Consider the following 21,911-nt stretch of genomic DNA (forward strand, 5'->3'; position numbering starts at 1 on the left):
ATCTCGATGATGTAGCTTTTAAATATATTAGTGGACGTGCTAATACATGTAGCCATAGATTAGCAAAGTCAACTTTATCACTATTTCATGAAGTCTCTTGGTCTGGGAACTTCCCATGTTGGGTTGTAAATGAGGGTTCTTCCTGCTTGGTACAATTGACTTCAGTTTGATCAATGCATATCAGTGTTGTGAAAAAAAAAAAAATTAATCAACCATACTTCACGGAGAAAGAAAAAAAGAGAAAGTAATCAACCATACGAATGATTAGCACCTGTCCCATTTTTTTAATGTCCTTCAAAATTCAGAAGATCATCGTTCAGCACTTGAGCCTATTTTACCTGTTCTTCTTTAACCATGCATTAGACTCATGCTTTGCAAGCAGAGTAAATTGGGATAACAAATGCTTAAACTGTTTGAATCTTTTCTTTGTACTTCCTCTGATACGAAGTTGGATGTCACGTGTTTGTAGTAAACCGAACAATCGCTCACTAAATCATCATTAGGGCATGATTAAGGAGGCGGAAAAAAAGCGCCGTCTGAATCCTGGGGCATGCTTCAACAGCAGACACCGTACACAAAGAACAGAGCGGAAAAATAATTTCAAAAAAAATCCTAAGAAAAAAAAACACCAAACTATAGAATGTTTCTTCCAAATGGGGCTCTACATTAACAGAAATTACAATATACACACGATGGAAGTCTTGAATGGGACCTATAAAAATGATACAACACACCCAAACCCCCAATTTTTTGGCACATGAACATTAACATTCTAGGGAATCTGAATGTTCCAGCAACTTTGCATCTAACCCTTCAGTGTGCCAGATATCTACCAAAAGACGTCAAAAATGAAATGAATCAACGTAGGTTCGGTATTACAATTGGAATGCTAGCCTGGGAAATAAGAGATTTCGCTTGCCATCTTCGCTGGCAATTTGCTTCTAGATCTGCAGATCATCCAACGAGAGTTCATCTGCAGTCAAGAGCTTTAATTTCTGCAACACAACCAACCATCACAAGTTAGTGTGGGCAATTTATATCTCAAACTTTACATTGAAATTTATCAGACTTCCAGCATACAAGCTAGAAAAGGTATGATAAGTAAAGGTCCACAACTAACAAATCACGGAATCCAAATTATTCAAGTTCTCTGGTCTACAACTACAAAACATTGTTTGTGGTCCAAAATAATGCAAACAGAAGCATATAGGCAACAAATGTAACACAAGATCCAGGAAGGGAAGAGGCTTATGCGAAATTCTAAAAAAGGCATTGCAATTATCAATAAAGCAACGAACATAAAAAAAAAAAAAAAAAAAAAAAAAAAAAAAAAAAAGAAGCAATCACTCTCCATTTCTGTAGAAAACAATAATTAGCTGTAATGTAAAAAAGTGAAACCTATCATTACTTACTACTGAAGAGATTAAATGCAGTTAGTAACAAATATTTCCAGACCTCATTTATAATGGCACCCCAAATGAGAAAAGAAAAAAGGAGATAGGGGAGGAAGCAGATGAAGTGTTGTACCGTAATGAATTGTGGAGGGTCATCGATGCTGGATGAACCAAGAACTACTTCTCTCTTCAGCTTTGTAGATAACTTATGACAAGCCCGCAACTGAACCATACAAAGGAAAATGACTTTGAGATTAACATATATGACAGGTAAACTTAAACATTAACATGCTACCAAGGAAACCAAATATAAGCCTGAAACGGAAAGGGTAAAGTTTGCGAAAGTAACACCTCTGATCGTGTAGCTCCACCAACAATAAATACAAAAATGCGTTGACCCATTTTCTTGAAATCGCTTGATGCATGCCTTAGAATTGAATCACTGCAAGAGAGTGAAAGAATTAAGACTGCTACTTCCCTCAGCTGCAAGATTAACAAATGGGAAAAGGTGCAGTGAAAGGGGAAAAAATCAGCAGTTCCTTCAAATTATTGCCTAGTGCCGACACAGAAATGATATCATGATATAAAAAGATGAGGTGCAATAATACATACCTCGAATATCCATCATCGGAATTTCGAGGGCGGGCCCATGTAGCTGTCCTTCTCGATCTCATTGAATGAGGAGTTGGAACTTGATTTGCTTGTATTGGTGCAGACTGAGAAGTCCCATGGAAAGTTGGACTTGGATCATTCATGCAGGGATAATCATTCTTTGGTAATTCCCCTTTACTGAGTTTTTCAACAAGTTCCTTCAAGATTAGAATAGCTTTGATCAGTTAACCAACTCAAAGTAGTTTCTTCGGGTCTCTGAGTCACCCCAACTCATCAATGTGATGAATTACAGTGACTCCAGACCCTGATATTAGATTTTATTCTTGCTGTGGGAGCAGTCATGTTCCACTTTTCTTCAGAAAGCCTAAGTTTATTCCCTATCCCAATCTTTTTGGGGGCAGGCTGGTGTGGATCTGAGGGAGAGGACGTTGAAGGGACCTGAGTTGTCAAGCCTTTTGACATTGTTGGCTTTACATGTAGAATCATAACAATCAAACATAATCAGAATCATCCGATCATAGATATGGTGTCATAATACACCAACATGTAGCATACCTCTATCATTGGGTAAAAACGAGACAATTGCCATGTTGCTGCTTCACCAGCACGATCTTTTCTAGCTGCGTGCTTCTTCTGTCATAAAAAATAGAACAAGGAAATCTACATCAAAGGAGCTCATCATGAATGAAAACCATTTCACAGCCAATCGTGTACCTTGTGAACGTCAAACTTGAGAGAGAAAGGTCCCAGTGAGCTTTTCTTATTTTCTGTTGATCCTTCCAGCAATCTCATATTGTACACAGCATTCATGTCATGTTGGGGCAATCTCGCCAACTAAATGGATAAGAATGTGAGTGCTGATGTGTACAAAATTGTCACCATAAAATGAGAGCAGCATTGTCTACCATTCAGAATAGTACCAAAGTGAAGTTCAAAATCAATGCAGTTCTAGATGGCACAAAATAGCATGAAAAGGAATCAGAATTAAAACAATGGCTTCACGTGAAAATTCAAGCCAAGCAGAAAAGTTGTGTTTTTTTTATAAGGTAAAGTATTATTACCAGAAATAGTAGAAATTTACCAAGAAGGTACACAAAAGTACAAAAAAGAGCAAACAGCACCGACAAGGAACTCTCTATTACATATTTGGTCTTGGTCACTACCCAGTGTAATCCCACAATAGTGGGGTCTGGGGAGGGTAAGATGTACGCAGCCTTACCCCTACCTGGGTAGGGAGGCTGTTTCCGATTGACCCTCGGCAACCCTCCTCCTTTATCCGGGCTTGGGACCGGCAATGTGAGCGAGCTCACACAGGCGGAGTTCTCTATTACATATTTCCGAGCAGATATAAAAATTCCAGGTAGTGATTCAAACTTTCTAATAAGCGTCTATTACACGAGAAAACAGATTCTGCAGACATAAGCAGAAAAGTTGTGTTTTGGACCACCAGGAAGACAGCATAACATGCAGTAGCTACCTCATTTTTTAGATTTTCAAGCTGTTAGTAGTTCAACCAAGAATAAAAGAATCTCCAAGATAAGGTAATACTTATTCGAATCAAGATATTGGAAATGACAATAACAAATAACTGACCTCCATTAACTTGGAAAGTTTGTCACTTTCAAACTTCTCAGGATGAACGGCCGCATAAATCATCAACAAGCGTAACTTGTCTTCCCTTGTCACATCCTGCAGACCACAGCTAAGTGCTCAGACAAAAAGATCTAGACATTATGGAGGTTTAACAACCTATACAATCTCTACCTGATGAACCCTCAGGAAATTGATCAACTCCTTAGAACCTGCATCTCCGAAAACAAGGTCCTGCTCTAATTGGCCAATTTCTTTTAGAATTGACTCCCTGATAATTCTGTTTAGCTTCCCGGCAATCTAGATTAGGGAAAAAATGGTCATCATAACACACTAATGACTTTTCAATAAAAGATTTTATCCACCATATCCATTAACTCTAAATTAAAAGGAAATTGAAATATCTATAATGTACATATGTGCCAAGTAAAGCATGACCTGTTAAAGATCATTCCACCAATACACAAAAAAAAAGGTGATTATCTACAGCTACACGCGATGTTGCCTCACCAGTCACCATGACAATGAAACTCTCCCTACCACAAATAAAATCATATATCACACTGAATATTGTGCTAATTCAAGCGAAGCACTAGAAAACTACAGTGTGTTCAATATTTGCAAAGGTCAAATGGATTTTTGCAGCAACCTCCAGTTCCTCCTGGGTCCCAAACGATTAGACTGCATTTAAGGAGAAAGTGTGACACTTCATAAATATCCACCAAAAACAAAAAAATCACGTGCATTAACTTCTATTTTTTTTTCTGGGTAAGATATGGCAGGCTGGCAGCCATTTATCAGAAGATGCCATCATTTTTTCTGGCACTTGTTAGGGATATCTGGATGTGTTTCCTATATACTTCTTCCTCTCGTCTTATTCAACAGAGTTTGATTAGATAAAATTGAGTTAAAACTGACTAGCATCTTAGAAGCATAAAACTAAGAATTGATTGGAAGATAAAATCATCTGTTCCTGCACTTGTTTCGGAGGGAATAGATGTCGATCAAATATATTTCACCTCCAGTTTTCATATCCTGTTTAGAACAGTTTTGAATAGGCACGAAAATTGAGTTAATTTAACTTGCATTTTATATAAGTAGAATAATGTCAAAGTAGTTGGAAAAATAATATATTTCAGAGGGAAAACTATCTTAAATTTTGAAATGTTAAATAGATATGAGTTCTTTAAACTTGTGAAGATCTTTTTTAGAAAGTTTAAACTTATGAAAATCTAGAGAAGATAATGATTATGGAAGCATTCTAAACGTTTTCGGAAACCCAAAATGAAGTCAACTGGATTAGACAACGCATATTAGGATAGAATCCCAAATATATGTAGTCTTTTTATGAACAATTATAAAAAATATAGATACAATTTAACTACTAGTTTTAATCATCTTCCTTGCAAATTATCTTTAATGCCAGAACGAAAGAAAAGCTCTTATATTTTAACCTATCTTGCACACAAGAGGAATCCATATTATGCACACTTGAGTCACCTGCAGTTTGCCACAATACCATAATTGACATGATAAAATTGCAATGACATCAATAGCCTAGAGCAGCATAAGGCTTAATGAATGACATAAACAGTCTCTCTTATCCGGAAAAACAAATATCGAAATATCTTTAGTTGCTTTACATTCAAAAGTGTAGATAAAGCATCAAATTTAGACTTCCAAAGTGAAACCACCAAGTGGAATTTTCAGAAACTCACATCAACATGGAGGGAGAGCTTCTCAATTTGTTCACTGTATTGAGGTAAAGCCTGAACCATCTTTTGCAAATCCCGAGTAGATAATTGACCACCGTCTCTACAATTGCGAGAAAAAAGTGAGTAAGTAAAATAACTTACCCGATTTAGATTCTAAAGAATGGTTAAAAAGAAGAAGATGTGCCTCGATGTCCAGACTTGCAGGTATTTTCAGTTAACCCAAATAAACAGCAACTCATGCTGCAAATAGTTCTAGGATCTACAATTAAATGGATAAAGACGTTTTCTACTAGATGAGAATAGCCTAACAGGTATCCAACTTGTTAAATATAAAGTTGACGGACTTAGCTATGTACAGCATCTCATGGTCAGTAACTGACACACCGATTCTTCCATAGAGGCAAATAGCATCTTTACTTATAAGGAAGCTACTTCAGTTGCACACGGAACGAGACTTGGCCAGCTTTTTCATACTTAAGGGTCGACATTTGTTTGAATCAACCACAACACAAATACTTATATCACGGAGATCATCTCTTTTCAAAGTTCATTAATTTTCGATTTGTATCATGACAAAGGATACTCAATCACATACTCAAGCGAAAAAATTGGAAATAGGTCTTGTAAATTGCAAAAAATGCAGACTGACCTTGAACCTTGATGCATTTGTGCAGCTTTATTCTTTGACACAAAGTTTGTCATCTTCTCATGCAACCTTTCACTAGCCTGACAAACCAATTACTGGTTAGAGATGGCATAAACACGTCCTATTGCTAACTTAAAAGCTAGTTATGCACAACTTACATCAGCAATGTGTGCATGGCGGAGCTCTAACCAGATAGGATCATGATCCTCCAAAAGAACATCTTTCTTCTCAGGAGGGCCTCCAGCTTTGCCAGGAACCTAGCCTTACAGTAAAATGTCACTCTTATGGTAGATTCAACAGCAATTCCATTAGATAGACCCGGACAGCACAACTCACCTCATGCACATATTTATTCCCGTCCATGTTTAACAAGTCATGGCACATTGCATCATATGTCCACTCGTGTATAATGGGAGCAATCTTGAAAACAGAAGGAGATAGAGAAGCATGTCAAGGAAATGATAAATATACAAGAATACCATGAGAATGGAGGAAACAAAGTTGACTATAACCTGGTCTACTGATCTATCCACAATAAGCAACTCGCAAGTTTCTGTCTGTGGAAAGTGAGGAAGAGTAGATTTGTACTTTGTCAGAGAATTCCAAACGCCAGCTGCAAGCTTTGTAGGAATTAAATCCCGAAAGGTTGTCATGGTAGTAGGATCAAGCGATTTCGCAGAGCGGTAGCGCACCAAAGGAAATTCCTGTAGAAATTAATTTTAGCAAAGGCGTCTCCATGCTTGAAATCTCCAGATCAAGATCCAAATGCTTACCAGCAATGAAGCGAACTGTAGCAATACGGTTGACCATCACATTCAAACACAAATCACCCTTCCGAGAACCTTCCTCGTCTCCATAAAGATCTTCAAGCGCCCTCTCATTGTTGGTGATAAAACCCTATAGGGTAATATGGGAGTGTAAGGAATTGATAAATCAATTACAAAGTCTCACAGAGATGGTTTATCAACCTATAGGACGACATCAGCAAATTATACAAAGAACTTCCTAGACAGTTGCAATGCTGAAGGACCACCTTAACCTCTATCAATCTCATTTGTCATTTATATTGGCGGCAAAAGATTAAGTAAAAACCTTTGCAATTCCTGGAATTGACAAAACTATAAGACAGTTCTTTAACAGCGGATATTTAGTATGTCATTTTCGTTTTCATAGTGCATCATTTCAAGTTTTACTTTGATTACCCATATAAAGTAAGAAATACAAGCTAAGAAAAGATATCACTTCAAATATCGATGCGCACTTCCCTATGAAAGAACTAAAGTGGATCAAGAAGAATGACTAGGGAAAATGCTCTAGACTGAGCCCAGGGCTTTAGTTCAGTGGTAAGTGCTTAGCGTGTCATGTCTGGGTTAGGCACACGTCACGAGTTCAAACCCTGGCGTAGTAAAGTGGGCTCATTAACCACTGAGACACAAACTATGTGCCAGCTCACCCTTGCGTATTTTCAGATTAAAAAGCTATAGACTGGGTGATAATGTATTAACTGCATGGAATAGGACAAAAGTGTCTAGGAACCAAGAAGATGGTCAGGCTAATTGGACCTATTATGTTATTTTTTCCTTTTCACATGCATACACCATGGAAGGAGGAGAGGAGTCGTTACACTACAAAAAGTTTCTTTATTGTCATATCCTTATACTCTAAATAATGAAGGGAAAACAAAGTTCAGGTTTGCAATCCAAATGGGCAAGATGTTAGTTTAACTCTGGTTCTTCAGAAATATCAAGAACAAGGATCAATCCATTTTGCAACATCATACACCACTATTTAGACAACCCCAAGGCAAAATCTGCTGGCAAAAAACTAGATTGCGCGGACTCTTCACTTTGGATGCCGCATCCGTGTCAGATTCTTCAAAAATACACTACTTTTGGAGAATCCGACACGCAACCGTTGACATTTTTGAAGAGTCTGAGCAACCTATGCAAAAAATAAGCCATATGTAGAGCTGTTGCACCGAAATACCTTCTTACCAGAGAAAGTTACAGACAAGAAGTTTGGTATGTACAATATGATTCTCAGCTTCCAGCAGCATTTTAAGGAAAAACCCACCAGAATTACATTCTCTACCAGGAATCGAAGCGGGGAAAAAACAAAATACATGACTTTTTGAGTGATGCATCATCACATACCTGGCTGTCAATAGCAAAAAACTCCAAATTCATCTGCGCAAAAAATCCCTCAATAAGAACAGTGACACCAATGAAAGCAATAAGTAAAATTAGCTCAAGAAAAGATTCCACAAAAGAAGGATGATAACTTCTCTCAAGGCACCAATGCGAGACAGAACACTTGAGTCCCTCTTTATGTAATTAACCAACTCTTTAGCAATAGGTGAACTAAAGAAGACAAATGCCCTGAAAAGAAAGAACAGCAGAAGATGAGAGAGAAAGAAAGGAGAAAAAATAACCAAAACAAATCAGACTCCGACATCTAATATATCTAACTTCCCTCTATGCTTTTGATAAAGTCAAGCTTCCCTCTATCTTTAGAAAAGGAAACAAAGGAATTGAAAAATCAGGCTTTAGGATATAGAGGATAGATCAGGTTGAGATAAACAGCTGGCTTCGTATACCATGAATATTCATGTGTTCTGGGACCTTGTGGTCATCACAAAAGGACAGAGGTCTAAACGTGAGTAACTTAAGAGGTCCTCTTTTTTTAGGATGCACTTATTAAACAGAGGTCTTCTCACCCAAATTGCATTTAGGTCGGACTGTACCTTCACAATGTTGTCGAGCATCAGTAAAAGACAACGTAAAATTTCATAAAGAGCAAATCTATCTTTAGGTTAATTACTGCAAGGTGGTCTTGATAGAATCTTTACTCAGCCTAGACGTAAGCTACAAGATATAAGAGAGACTCCCAGAGAGATTGGAAGAACGGGGTTAAAAGTGAGAAAATGCTCTCTGATAATTGGGGCAGCCCATTCTTCTCCCAAGATGTCCTCTGCCCATGCATTATATTTTTTCTTCTTCACCAAACAGGAATGTCAAGTAAACTCTTCTTTCAATTATGAATTAGTGCATTCAAAGCTATAACACAGTAATACATTATTTCTATCAACTTAAGTTAGTAAAGTAATGCACAATTGTCAAAGAAAAATAAGTGACCAAGACAAAAGGCATTCAGGATAGAACTAAGGATATCTCTGGACGTACTTTCTGTACAGAGGTGATTTACCAGCCATGTCAGACAGAAACATTACAACACTGCAAAACAAGATAAAAGGTTAACGACAAGTGTCTATATGGGTAAAGACATAGAAGCCGCATATGGATATTTAACTATAGAAGTAGAAACACAGCAAGACTGATATTACTAGCAAGAACAAAGAGCCAGCATAGTAATAATAGCACTTATCGATAGAAGTTCCTGATTATAAAAACACTTTTCAACAGAAGTTCTGCTAATAGTATCACAATAACCTATGATTATAGTGGCAAGACCAAATAAAAAGATCCTTCTATATCTAAAGCTCAGTTGAAAAATAATAGGAGATTCCTGGATTACCCGTGAGAAGAACCAAACAGAATGGTAAAACCTCCACTATAAATAGAGCTTCTGATAAGAGTCATTAAACTAATTGCTTGAAATATGTGTGTTTTTCTCTAGACTCTACATAATTACTTACATGCAAAGCAAATTCATAGACAAGACGACCTATTAAGAAGAAGAAAGAAAAACATTCACAGAAAAGATACAAAGCCATACTCCTCCATGATCAGAGTCAATATTCATGATACTAAAACGAAAATATATCACGTATTTAATGTACTGCAACCTCAAAAGGTTCAAGTAACCCCAATTTAACTTCTATCGTCATATGATATGGTGAAGGATACCAAACTGAAAGTAGAACAGATTTATAAAGCACATATACATTCATATAGGAAAAAATAAAATAAGTCTTCAACAATCAGATGTGGAAGTGTAAAATATCACTCCCTCCGTCCCATTTCATGTGACGTGAGTATGAGTTGGCGCGATTATAAATGCTAATTTTACTGGTATTTCATACTGGTCATAGTGCATGAGTAGATAGAAAAGCACTACAAGAGTCCTTAAACCCCCCCCCCCCCCCCCCCCGGGTGAATCCAGACAAGTGAAGACTCAAGACACAGCCTTGTCTCGAACTTTGTTACATTGGTGTCATAATTTATGCCGACAACTATTCCTTTTATGGGATCAATGTGTATTGAAACTCCAACTTTATCTTGCTAAATATTCGATTTCATGTTCATGTCCTTGTTTATTACTTTTGACAAGTTTGACATAGGTTGTTTCATTACCCCTAATCTTTGAACATTGACATAGGTTGTTTCTTTGGTTCACGTGCAAAAAGAAAAATGGGAGTAGATGAGAACATAATCAATAAATTAACCTCATCCACTTGAGATTAGGTTGAAGGAAATGTTTAACTCTTTTTAAATATTTAAACTTTCACTCCATACAGCATTGTTGGCCTTACCGTCGTTCTATAGAAATTGCCTTCCATTTTGGTAGGTATCTTCCTATCACATAATACTCCTGCGACACTCCTCCATATCAACCATCCTACTACAGTGATATGCATAACATCTTCTATCTACCATTCCATTTGCATGGAACATTGAGCCTAAATATCTAAATTGTCTACATTTAGGTACCTCAACTTCATCATATCTCCCTGGCTAAACTTGCAGTGCATGTATTCTTACTCCTACTTGTCCTAAATCTCTTACTCTCTGAAGTGCTTCTCTACACGGAGTAAAAGTCAAGATCAGAAATGATCACATCCGTTAGAAAGTGCAAGTAGCGTATATAAAGCATAAAATGAGGGAATGCCACTTGAGATGATTTGGAGGCTGTTTAGATGGGCTTATGTCTATAAGCTGCAAACAGCTTATAAGCTAAAAAAAATAAGTTGGGGTAGTCTAACTTATTTTTTTTGGCTTATAAGCTGTTTTCAGCTTATAAGCTGCTTTAGATAAGTTAAGTCAAATGGGCCCAATTATTTTTTTGAGCTTATTTTAAGCACAAAATGACTTTAAGTTGGCCAGCCAAACACTCAAAAAAGCTGAAAACAGTTTATAAGCAACTTATAAGCCAATCCAAACGGGCTCTTGGTCATGTGTTACATAGGCCTCTAGGTGTACTGGTTCTTATATGTGAAAACGTGATGATTGAAGATAATAAAATAGGAAGAGGTAGACCCAAAATTACCTGGTGAAAAGTTATCTGAAAAGAAGATTTAGAATATCTCGGGGTGCAGGCAGATCTAGCAAAAGATAGAAAACAATGGAAGTTAAAAATCCATATAGGTGATACCAACTAGAGGATTCTAAATATATTAGAGACATAACCACTAGAGTATATTAGAGAACCCCTACTGTTAGATAAGTTTTAAGTATGTTTTGACGATTCATACAGCCGATCTCAACTAGCTTCGGATTGAGGCGTAGTCGTCGTTGTTGTTTACTCCCTATCAGTTGTGGATCCAGAATTTTCATTTAAGGGGTTCGAAAAATAAAAATTTAGTGACTGGATTTGAACTTGGAACCTCAACGTGAATTTTAAACCTCCTAAACCACTAAACCAACCTCTTCTCTTGTGTTCAGGGTATTCAAAAACCTATATGTGTACATGAAAAATAAAAAGTTCCTTATATATATGGTGTAATTTTTCGCCGAGGGTGTTCGGGTGAACACCCTCCCCGGGCCCTAGATCAGCCCCTGCTCTATAGGTAGTCACATGATTCTTAAGACAGGTACAACCTAAACTCCATGAGTGGATTGTAGAAGGGTTGACCCAGTCTATTCTCACATGGAATTTTCAAACACATGGAACTTTAGCATGAGTCTCGATAGATTTTAGAATAAATAATAAGGTGCAAATTTTTGCAAGAAGCAGAATATACATTATGGATGTAACTCAAAGAGCTTCTGGACTTGCAAATGATAAAGAGATTAGGGTTTAGATCAATAAAAGTAAAAAAAGATATCTTCAGGGTGCAAAAATGGAAAGAGCTTAATTTGCAACATAGAAGTATCCACATATAAATGCCAGAGGATCTGAAATATTGAATTATGTAAGGAAGTCAAACAAAGGAATTATAAAGGGAGTATTCAGTACTTCTCTTTTGTTGGTTGGATGAAGTATATCGCATCCATCGATGGGAGCGGCTGCCGTCGCCTGTATATGTCTTCAACCACTGCAGAAACATTGGAAACAGATTCTTAAAGATCAAATTCAGTTCAATCATACAAGAGAGGTAACCAGTGAATGTGCAGAACACCGCCCACCCCCAAAGCCCCGGTGAAGACCCAGCAGACAACAATATCTATTTCAGTCTGTCAAGATCAAGTTTTATCAACAATCATCCACCGATAGACAATAGTAGACAACAAACCACAGGATTGGGACATGCTATGGCGTTGTCCCATGAATTTTTTGTTAATTGACCGCTATGTTCTAAAGAATTATGAATTTATTTTATATTCTTCCTCAGGCATTAATACATGCTTCTCCAGCCCAACTTTAAGTTTGCCAATCTTTAACAGAAAAGTCCAAATCACCAGGAGACCAGTAAAAGAATATAGATTGCACCAACACCTTCAGAGGAAAAGATAATAATCCACACAAAGGTGATTAATAAGATAATTTTGCACTTCTAGAAATAGTAAAACTGGAAAATATAGCCTGCTAAAACACAAGGGCACAGAAGAAAAGGGAGTAAAAACACTACATCCTATTCAGTAACATAAAGGTGAACAGATTGAAGAGGTTAAGATTATAACTGTAACATAAATGTTACCCAATACATGATACTACCAACATCATTTATGCACATTAATTCATTATGTGACACCACCAGTATAATTTTGGATACCTTCCAGTGAAAAGTTAAACCCACATAAACCCAGAGGAATACAATACAGATTTGCACATTCCAACGATATAACCAAAGCCGAGAGAAATCTATGCAATTTAGATATGTATACTTTACGTTCGTACGTGGAAGTGTATACACAAATATATAAAGCATGTCTGACATCTGAAAGCATGTATTGTTAAACTTACACACAACCATCAATGACTTGATTCACACTTCACAGCAAATCAAGACAGAAGTAAAAAATGAATATCTCTGGCACCCAAGGGTGTGGCCTAGTGGTCAATGAAGTGGGAGGAGAACCATGTGATCTGTGGTTTAAATCCCAGGAGGCAAAAAACACTTTAGGTGATATCTTCCCATCTGCCTAAGCCTTGGTGTACAGAGTTACCCGGTACATATGTTGGTGGGAAGTAGCAAGTACCCGGTGGAATAGTCGAAGTGGCAGCAAGCTGGCATGGACACCACCGTCATTAAAAAAAAAAATCCAATATCCCGAAGGATGGTATTTTAATACTTACATGAAACTCCTTCCTCTGTGATATCTGCCATCTTGCATGCATATGACATTATTTTAACGGTTAGTTTGTCCATGATGAGTACCTGCAGGATAGAGGATTAATAGAAGCGCTATCTATGGGTTTCATCAACCTGTATTCTTGGATATTTAATAGAAGTATTTCCAGACACTTCAACACAAGTGAGGGCATAACCTTGTCACAAATTGGTATACAGTCCTCTTACACTTCTCTAGAATTATAACAACGATCCATGAGAAGCAATAAAAAAAAAAGCACGAAGTTGAAAAACCCCATGATGAAAACCTGAGTCCAATTATAAATTTTTGACACGCGAACTAACTAAAACACTAAAATTCCCAAAAGAAGAAAAAGGTCGAATTAATGGTAATCACGTTACAAATGCAATAGTTGCAGCATGTGGAAGAGCAACACAAATTATTTCAAACCTCAAAGGCAGCAGATTGTGTTGGAGAGTCTGTGATGGTAGAACAGTATGATTTGTACCATTAATGAGATCTATGAAATCTTTCACATAACACAATGTTCCTACTTCTTTTTTTTTTTTAAGCAAATAGTTCCTAAGGGATACTTATAAATAATATGATTATTTCTATGAGTTTTAGACCGTAAGCAACAACAACATACCCAGTGAAATCCCACAATGTGGGGTCTGGGTTGAAATCCCACAATGTGGGGTCTGGGGAGTTTTAGACTGTAAGCATTGAATTGATAAGAAGCTTTTCATCTAAAACCACATAATTTGCAGTACAAAAATTCACAAACGGAAGCATTTCTCCAAACTGTGAGACAGATTGTAGTTGTTGTACCTTCCATGCTGATTTCGAGTCTTTTGATTTCGCAGACCTGAGCATTTCATATAGTAATCCTACAAAATATAGAAGGAAATAGTTGGAATACGTTCGTCCGAAAAGAATATCAGACGAACACACTTCATTGCAAGTCAAAATAAGTGACGACGGAATAAGACTCTTAAGGCAGAAGTTGAGATCATCATTGACTACAAACTAACACATAATATATCTATATCATGTATTTCCCATAAGTACAAGACAAGGATGTGTTAGTGCAACTTGAGAGATCATCTGTAAAGATAGTACAAAACTATTAACTGGACTGTAAAGATCGTACAAAACAATTAACTGGAATGTTTTATAGCAGATCCTGGGGTGCATTAATTGGTGACATGCTGACATGAAATCAAAGGCGGAAAGTAAGAAACTCTAAAAGTAAAACCCTTTCCCATCATTGCAATTTGCAAATTAAATCCATTGTTTTTCATTTCACAATGACCTATTTACAAACATCACAATTAATCAAAATATTTAAAAAAAAAAAAAAAAAACACACATTCTGGTATGAACATTGACAAATTCCTCTTGGAGCCACTCATCTAAAGCTTAGTCATATTTCAATAATTTTGTTCTTATAGCAACATATTTCAATACATTGTGTTGGGAGATTTGGAGTATTCTGAGAGGCGTCGGGATTTTGGGTATTGTAGGAGTATAAAAGTGGATGAGGTTAAGGATGTTGTTCGTAGGCTGCGCAAGGGAAGAGCGACCGGGCCTGACGAGAACTCCTAAGGGTGATATTCAAAGTTGCAACAATTATAGAGGGATCAAGCAGCTAAGCCACACTATGAAAGTGTGGGAAAGGATGGTGGAGATGAGGGTGAGAAGAGGCGTGTCCATTTCAGAGAACCAGTTCGGATTCATGCCGGGGCGCTCGACTACAGAAGCCATTCATCTTGTGAGGAGGCTGGTGGAGCAGTATAGGGAGAGGAAGAAGGGCTTGCACATGGTTTTCATCGACCTAGAAAAGGCTACGATAAAGTGCCAAGAGAGATTTTATGGAGATGCTTGGAGGCTAGAGGTGTATCTGTAGCGTACATTAGGGTAAGGACATGTATGAGGGAGCCAAGACCAGGGTAAGGACAGTGGGAGGATAATCGGAGCACTTCCCAGTGGAGATGGGGTTGCACCAGGGATCAGCTCTTAGCCCATTTTAATTTTCCTTAGTGATGGGTTGTTTGACGCGGAAAATTCAAGATGAGGTGCCGTGGTATATGTTATTCGCGAATGACATAGTCTTGATTGACGAGACACGCAGCGGAGTGAACGCTAAGCTGGAGGTTTGGAGACAAACTCTGGAGTCTAAAGGGTTCAAGTTGAGTAGGATCGAGACAGAGTACATGGAGTGCAAGTTCAGTGACGTGACACATGAGGCTGGCTTAGAAGTGAGGCTTGGTAACCAGGCCATCCAAAAGAAAGGAAGTTTCAAATATCTTGGGTCTATTATACAAGGAAATGGGGATATTGACGATGATGTCTCACATCATACTGGTGCAGGGTGGATGAAATGAAGGCTCGCTTCAGGAGTGCTGTGTGATAAGAAGGTGCCACCAAAACTTAAAGACAGGTTCTACAAAGTGGTTGTGAGACCGACTTTGTTGTACGGGACAGAGTGTTGGGCAGTCAAGAACTATCACGTCCAAAAATGGAAGTTGCGGAAATGAGAATGTTGCGATGGATGTGTGGGCACACCAGGCGAGATAGGATTAAGAATGAAGATCTCCGAGATAAGGTGGAAGTGGCGTCAGTGAAGGACAAGATGCGGGAAGCGAGGTTGAGATAGTTTGGGCATGTGATAAGGAGAGACATAGATGCCCCAGTGCGGAGGTGTGAGAGGTTAGCTATGGATGGTTTCAGAAGAGGTAGAGGTAGGCGGAAGAAGTATTGGGGAGAGGTGCTTAAACAAGACATGGCGCAATTCCAGCTTACCGAGGACATGACCTTAGATAGGAGGTTATAGAGGACTCAGATTAGGGTAGAAGGCTAGTAGGTAGTCGCACCTCTGACCAATAGTTTGTTGTCCTTGATTCTTGCTACTATATATTGTTTCTTGTACTTCGATTATCTTATTTATCTGTGGTAGCTACTGCTTCTTTTTTCCAGATTGCTCTATCATGACTTTTTCACTTTCTTTAGTTTCATTTTCATTTTGCTTTGAATTGCTTGTGCTTATCTGACATTTTCTCGTCGTGTTTTCTTTTGAGCCGAGGGTCTTTCGGAAACAACCTCCCTATCTTCCGAGATAGGGATAAGGTCTGCGTACACTTTACCCTCCCCAGACCCCACATTGTGAGATTTCACTGGGTTCGAGATACGAGTACGAGCAACATATTTCACTACTATTCTTGTAGATGAAAAGGAGAACTTGACCAGGAAGTCATGCATTCAGTAAGAGTATTGAGCTAAACAAACAAACAAACAAACAAGGAGGTTATTGTCATAGGCTCAAAAAATTAAGGTTAGATGTATATCATCACCGTATTACTGATTCACACTTTAGTTGCAAAGCATTCTCTTTGCTCCATGGATGTCAATCTTTCTTCTTCTTTTTTTGATGATTGAGAAATACGTCAGGAGCCAACCCTTAGGGAAAACCACAGCCTTCTAAACTCGGGAATGATGAACCTGTTCCTCTACCCATCTCTACTTAAATACTGGATTTAGTTCGCTTGGTACAGGGCTCAAACTTGTGACCTAAGACACAAGTCTGTCAATACCTTTGGGGCCAATCTTCCTTTTTTATGGTAAAACCCCCTCCTCCCAACCTTGTGCGCAGCCAACAATAGTCCTTCCCCCTTTGCTTACTTGTTGACTCGAACTCAACAACCTGCTGGTTGGAGATAGTTCCGTCACTATATCAACCTCACTTGTCTATTCCTCCGGTGACAATCTACTAAATTTCCTTAGGATTTTAGTGCAACATAGGAAAACAAATTAATTGACCAAAATGGATATAGAGAATTCATATAATAGACCCGAACTAGTTTGAAATTGAGGCTAGTTGACTGACTGATTGATTGCTCAATTGTTGCTTCAAGGGAAGCTTTCCTTATCCTTTTCCGGGTAAAACAAGTTCAGTGATTTTCAACTCCTTAATTTGCATCCTCTCAAGATAACCTCCTTATGTCTAGCAACTGTTTGTTTGTTCCTTTATTGGATTGATGGACAGACAGCTCCTGTCATGGCCAGGTAATTATTTGACTCATCTCTCTCTCTCTTTCTCTGCAAGACAAGGAAAAACGAATGCTAGTCCCTATTCCATATTCTTGTTTATGGTCCACCTTAATTTGGTTTTTACACCATTACTATTGCCCTACAACTCCGGCTAACGACTGATATTTGACTGCTGAGAGTAATTGAATTCCACGCCTGTTGATTCAAATGCTAGATGCTTTAACCAAATGTAATCCTAGTAGAGCCACCTCTAGCACATATTCAAACCAACTCTGACTTCAAATTCTAGATTTTGCTGGGAGTTTTGCAACATGTGGCACTAGATGAAAACAAGAGATATCCAGGTTTGGTTGGTTAGCAAATCTGAAACTTTTCCTGACAGTCGTATAAGTAGTCCTGAAGCAGTAGGGTGGTTGGGAGAAGGAATGGCCTTGAAAAGTGATTTGGAAATCCTTTGTTCCACCTATTTCCATGTGTTGCTTTGGTAGCAGTAAGGTGCATGTTACAAAATATATTACAGAAGAGAGGTATTTCACTATGTAATAGTTGCTTTCTTTGCAGTAGTCCTTCGGAGAAAAGCATCCATTTATCGTTACATTGCAGCTACACTTGGCGGATTTGGTCTCTATTTCTCAACTTGTTTGGAGTAAGCTGGGTAACGCCACGAGATGTCAAGCAACTTGAATTATGTTGGGATGGAAAGAGGGTGGATAGCAGATGCAAACAAATGTGGGAAGACTATTATCGCGTGTATCATCTGCACTTTGTGGCTTGAAAGAGACAGAAGATGTTTTGAAGGGCAGGCTGAACATATTTCTTTTGTCAAGTTTATGCTTATAGAGCTTATACGTTTGGTGCAAAGGAAACACATCAGAAAGTATGTTACAGATTTTGGATTTTTTGGACTCTTTGAGTCAAAAGGGGAAATTGTATGTTCTGCTTCTTTCGTACTCTATTTAATACCTTCTTGATGCTGATATTAAGAAATTACTCTTTGGGAAAGAAATTTTTAGAGTCCTATATCGATAGGAACAAAAAGAGAGATAAAGTTTCAAGCCTGGGTTTGACGGCTTAATAATGCTCTTCAGTCCTAAAATCCATTGGGGCTTAGGTGGTAGAAGTCCAAAGAGGTAACAATCAAGCGTGTGTTCTTAAAGATCACAAAACTGTCAGTGTCATGTGCCTAGGCACATCCCGCCTACGGCATTACAGAAGTTCTAAAATTAACAAGGTACAACGAACCAAAAACAAGAAGTCCAAACCAGGGAAGCTGTTTGGTCTAAACTAAGGGATCATGTTAAACAACACATCAGAGAGTTAGGTGTTTATTGCATTTTCTATACTCCCTCTTAACAACATAGCATATTTAGAAATTAATTTTTGACATGAAGGGGAGCCTTGGCGTAACTGGTAAAGTTGCTGCCATGTGACCAGGAGGTCACGGGTTCGAGCCGTGGAAACAGCCTCTTGCAGAAATGCAAGGTAAAGCTGCGTACAAAAGACCGTTGTGGTCCGGCCCTTCTCCGGACCCCGCGCATAGCAGGAGCTTTAGTGCACCGGGCTGCCCTTTTAATTTTTGACATGAAAGTGTTAATCCAAGGTTAAAAAAGTAACATTGTATAAGGATTAAAGTGCCTCACATATATGATTTGAAGGATTAAATCAAGGACTTTGACAATGAGATTACCAAATTATAATTCTCAAATGATAATTAACGTCGAACTAAGCAGCGAATAAATGAACTAAGTATGCCTCAATTCCAAGCTAGTCTAGGTTGGGCGTATTAATCCTTTATATCCGGTCCGCTTTATTCAGACACATTTCGTTACAATTCTAGCAAATAAATTGTCTTCAAGTAAGAAGACAAACAAAAAGGAAAAAAGTATTCAGTAGCTACATAATAAATCCTCACACCACAACTCACAAGACTGGATCAAGGAAGGAGCATTTCTACTACACTAGCATATTGATATAATGCCCTAATAGTTGCAAAACAAAGGCTAATTACATGTATTTAGAAGCAAAATTATGAGAAAATGATTACAGTAGATACATAATTATATGTTACGAAATACACAAATTTGCAAGGCTGGATCAAGGAAGGAGCATTTCTATTACACTAACAGATTGATAATGACCTAATAGTTGCATCAAAGGCTAATTATATGCATTTAGAAGCAAAAAAACTGTAGAATACTCACAGTCACGTATAACAATACAACAACAACATACCCAGTGAGTCACGTATAACAATACTGGTAAATAAATTGTCTTAAAGTAAGAAGATAAACAAAAAGGAATAATTATTCAGTAGCAAACAATCCTCACACCACAATTTACAAGGCTGGATCAAAAAGGAGCATTTCTACTCCACTAACAGATTGCTAATGCCCTAATAGTTGCATCAAAGGCTAATTACATGTATTTAGAAGCAAAAATATGAGGAAATGATGATTGTAGAATACTCACTGTCACCAAATAATAATTCTCAAATGACCGTAATTAGCATTGAACTAAGAACCTAATCAATAGACTAACTATGCCTCAATCCCAAACTAGTCTAGGTTGGGCGTCTTAATCCCTTAAATCCAGTCCGATTTTTCAGGCACATGTCATTACAATACTGGTAAATAAATTGTCATAAAGAAAGAAGAGAAAAAAAAAAAAAAAAAAAAAAAAAAAAAGGAAAAAGCAATCAGTAGCTACATAATTATATGTAATTAATCCTCACAATAGAATTTTGCAAGTTTGGATCAAGGAAGGAGCATTTCTACTTTTCTATTAAACTAACAGATAGATATAATGCCCTAATAGTTGCATCAAAGGCTAACTAGACGCATTTGGAAGCAAAAACACGATTGTAGAATACTCACAGTCACGTATAACAATACTGGTAAATAAATTGTCATAGGAGCATTTATTCAGTAGCAATAAATTCTCACACCAGAATAGACAACGTTAGATCAAGGAAGGAGCATTTCTATTCCACTAATGCCCTAATAGTTGCATCAAAGGTTAATTGTATGCATTTAGAAGCAAAATTATAACGAAATGATGATTGTAGAATACTCACTGTCACGTATAACTTGCCGGAAATTCTTATAATCGCTGCCTTGAGACGACGTATCGGAATCAGACATCGACATATTTGATTTTCCACCAAAACAAAAAAATATACAATTGCCTCTATCTCTCTCTCTCTCTCTCTCTCTGGCGTTTAGTAATTGATCGATCACACAGATTCAAAATTCTCAGTGGTTTAACAATCCCACAGAGAGAGATCAAAAAGTTACATTGTATAAGGATTAAAGTGCCTCACATATATGATTTGAAGGATTAAACCAAGGACTTTGACAATGAGATTACCAAGTTATAATTCTCAAATGATAATTAACGTCGAACTAAGCAGCGAATGAATGAACTAAGTATGCCTCGATTCCAAGCTAATCTAGGTTGGGCGTATTAATCCTTTATATCCAGTCTGCTTTATTCAGGCACATTTCGTTACAATTCTAGCAAATAAATTGTCTTCAAGTAAGAAGAGAAACAAAAAGGAAAAAAGTATTCAGTAGCTACATAATAAATCCTCACACCACAACTCACAAGACTGGATCAAGGAAGGAGCATTTCTATTACACTAACAGATTGATATAATGCCCTAATAGTTGCAAACAAAGGCTAATTACATGAATTTATAAGCAAAAACATGAGGAAATGATGATTACAGAATACTCACTGGACCAAATAATAGTTCTCAAATGAATGTAAAACAAATTAGCATCGAACTAAGCACCTAATTAATCGACTAACTATGCCTCAATTCCAAGCAAGTTTAGGTTGGGCATATTAAACCTTTATATTCAGGCACATTTCATTACAATACTGGTATATAAAAAGTATTCAGTAGCTATATAATAAATCGTCACACCACAATTTACAAGGCTGGATCAGGGAAGGAACATTACTATTCCACTAACAAACTGAAGATGCCCTAATAGTTGCACCAAATGCTAATTACATGTATTTAAAAGCAAAATAATGAGGAAATGATTACAATACGGTAAATAAATTGTCTTAAAGTAAAAAAGCCGTCAGTAGCTACATAATTATATGTTACGAAATACAGAAATTTGCAAGGCTGGATCAAAAAGGAACATCTCTATTACACTAACAGGTTGATATAATGCCCTAATAGTTACATAAGAGCAAATACTTACTGTCACGTATAACTTGCCGGAAGTTCTTATAATCGCTGCCTTGCCACGACGTATTTGAATCCGACATCGACGCCTTCTAGAAAATTCCAATTTGCCTCTCTCTCTCTCTCTCTCTCTGTGTTTGTTTAATTTGTTTAATAATTGATAGATCACAATTCACACAGATTGTTGTGATCGAAATTGGAAATTCTCAGTGGTTTAACAATCCCACACAGAGAGAGAGAGAATGAGTCGTAATAATATCAATTTTTTGCGCGGAGTGCCCTTCTCTTGGG

General features: G+C 37.5%; 1 protein-coding gene across 1 annotated transcript; it reads right to left on the bottom strand.

Annotated features, from left to right (window-relative positions):
• Positions 1-643: 643 nt before the first annotated feature.
• Positions 644-21,899, bottom strand: LOC132635038 (SNARE-interacting protein KEULE). The gene is given in 23 exon segments (XM_060351247.1): positions 644-995; positions 1,528-1,617; positions 1,746-1,836; positions 2,007-2,203; positions 2,562-2,639; positions 2,721-2,840; positions 3,600-3,695; positions 3,771-3,896; positions 5,315-5,411; positions 5,961-6,037; positions 6,116-6,214; positions 6,294-6,377; positions 6,470-6,661; positions 6,731-6,746; positions 6,748-6,854; positions 8,111-8,143; positions 8,239-8,335; positions 9,140-9,190; positions 12,093-12,171; positions 13,374-13,455; positions 14,201-14,259; positions 20,493-20,574; positions 21,709-21,899. Coding segments are annotated over 22 exon segments (1,998 nt in total). The 5' UTR covers positions 20,566-20,574; positions 21,709-21,899; the 3' UTR covers positions 644-941.
• Between the last annotated feature and the right edge of the window lie 12 nt (positions 21,900-21,911).

The sequence above is a fragment of the Lycium barbarum genome, chromosome 4, assembly GCF_019175385.1.
Source record: "Lycium barbarum isolate Lr01 chromosome 4, ASM1917538v2, whole genome shotgun sequence".
In the NCBI taxonomy this organism is placed as follows: Eukaryota; Viridiplantae; Streptophyta; class Magnoliopsida; order Solanales; family Solanaceae; genus Lycium; species Lycium barbarum.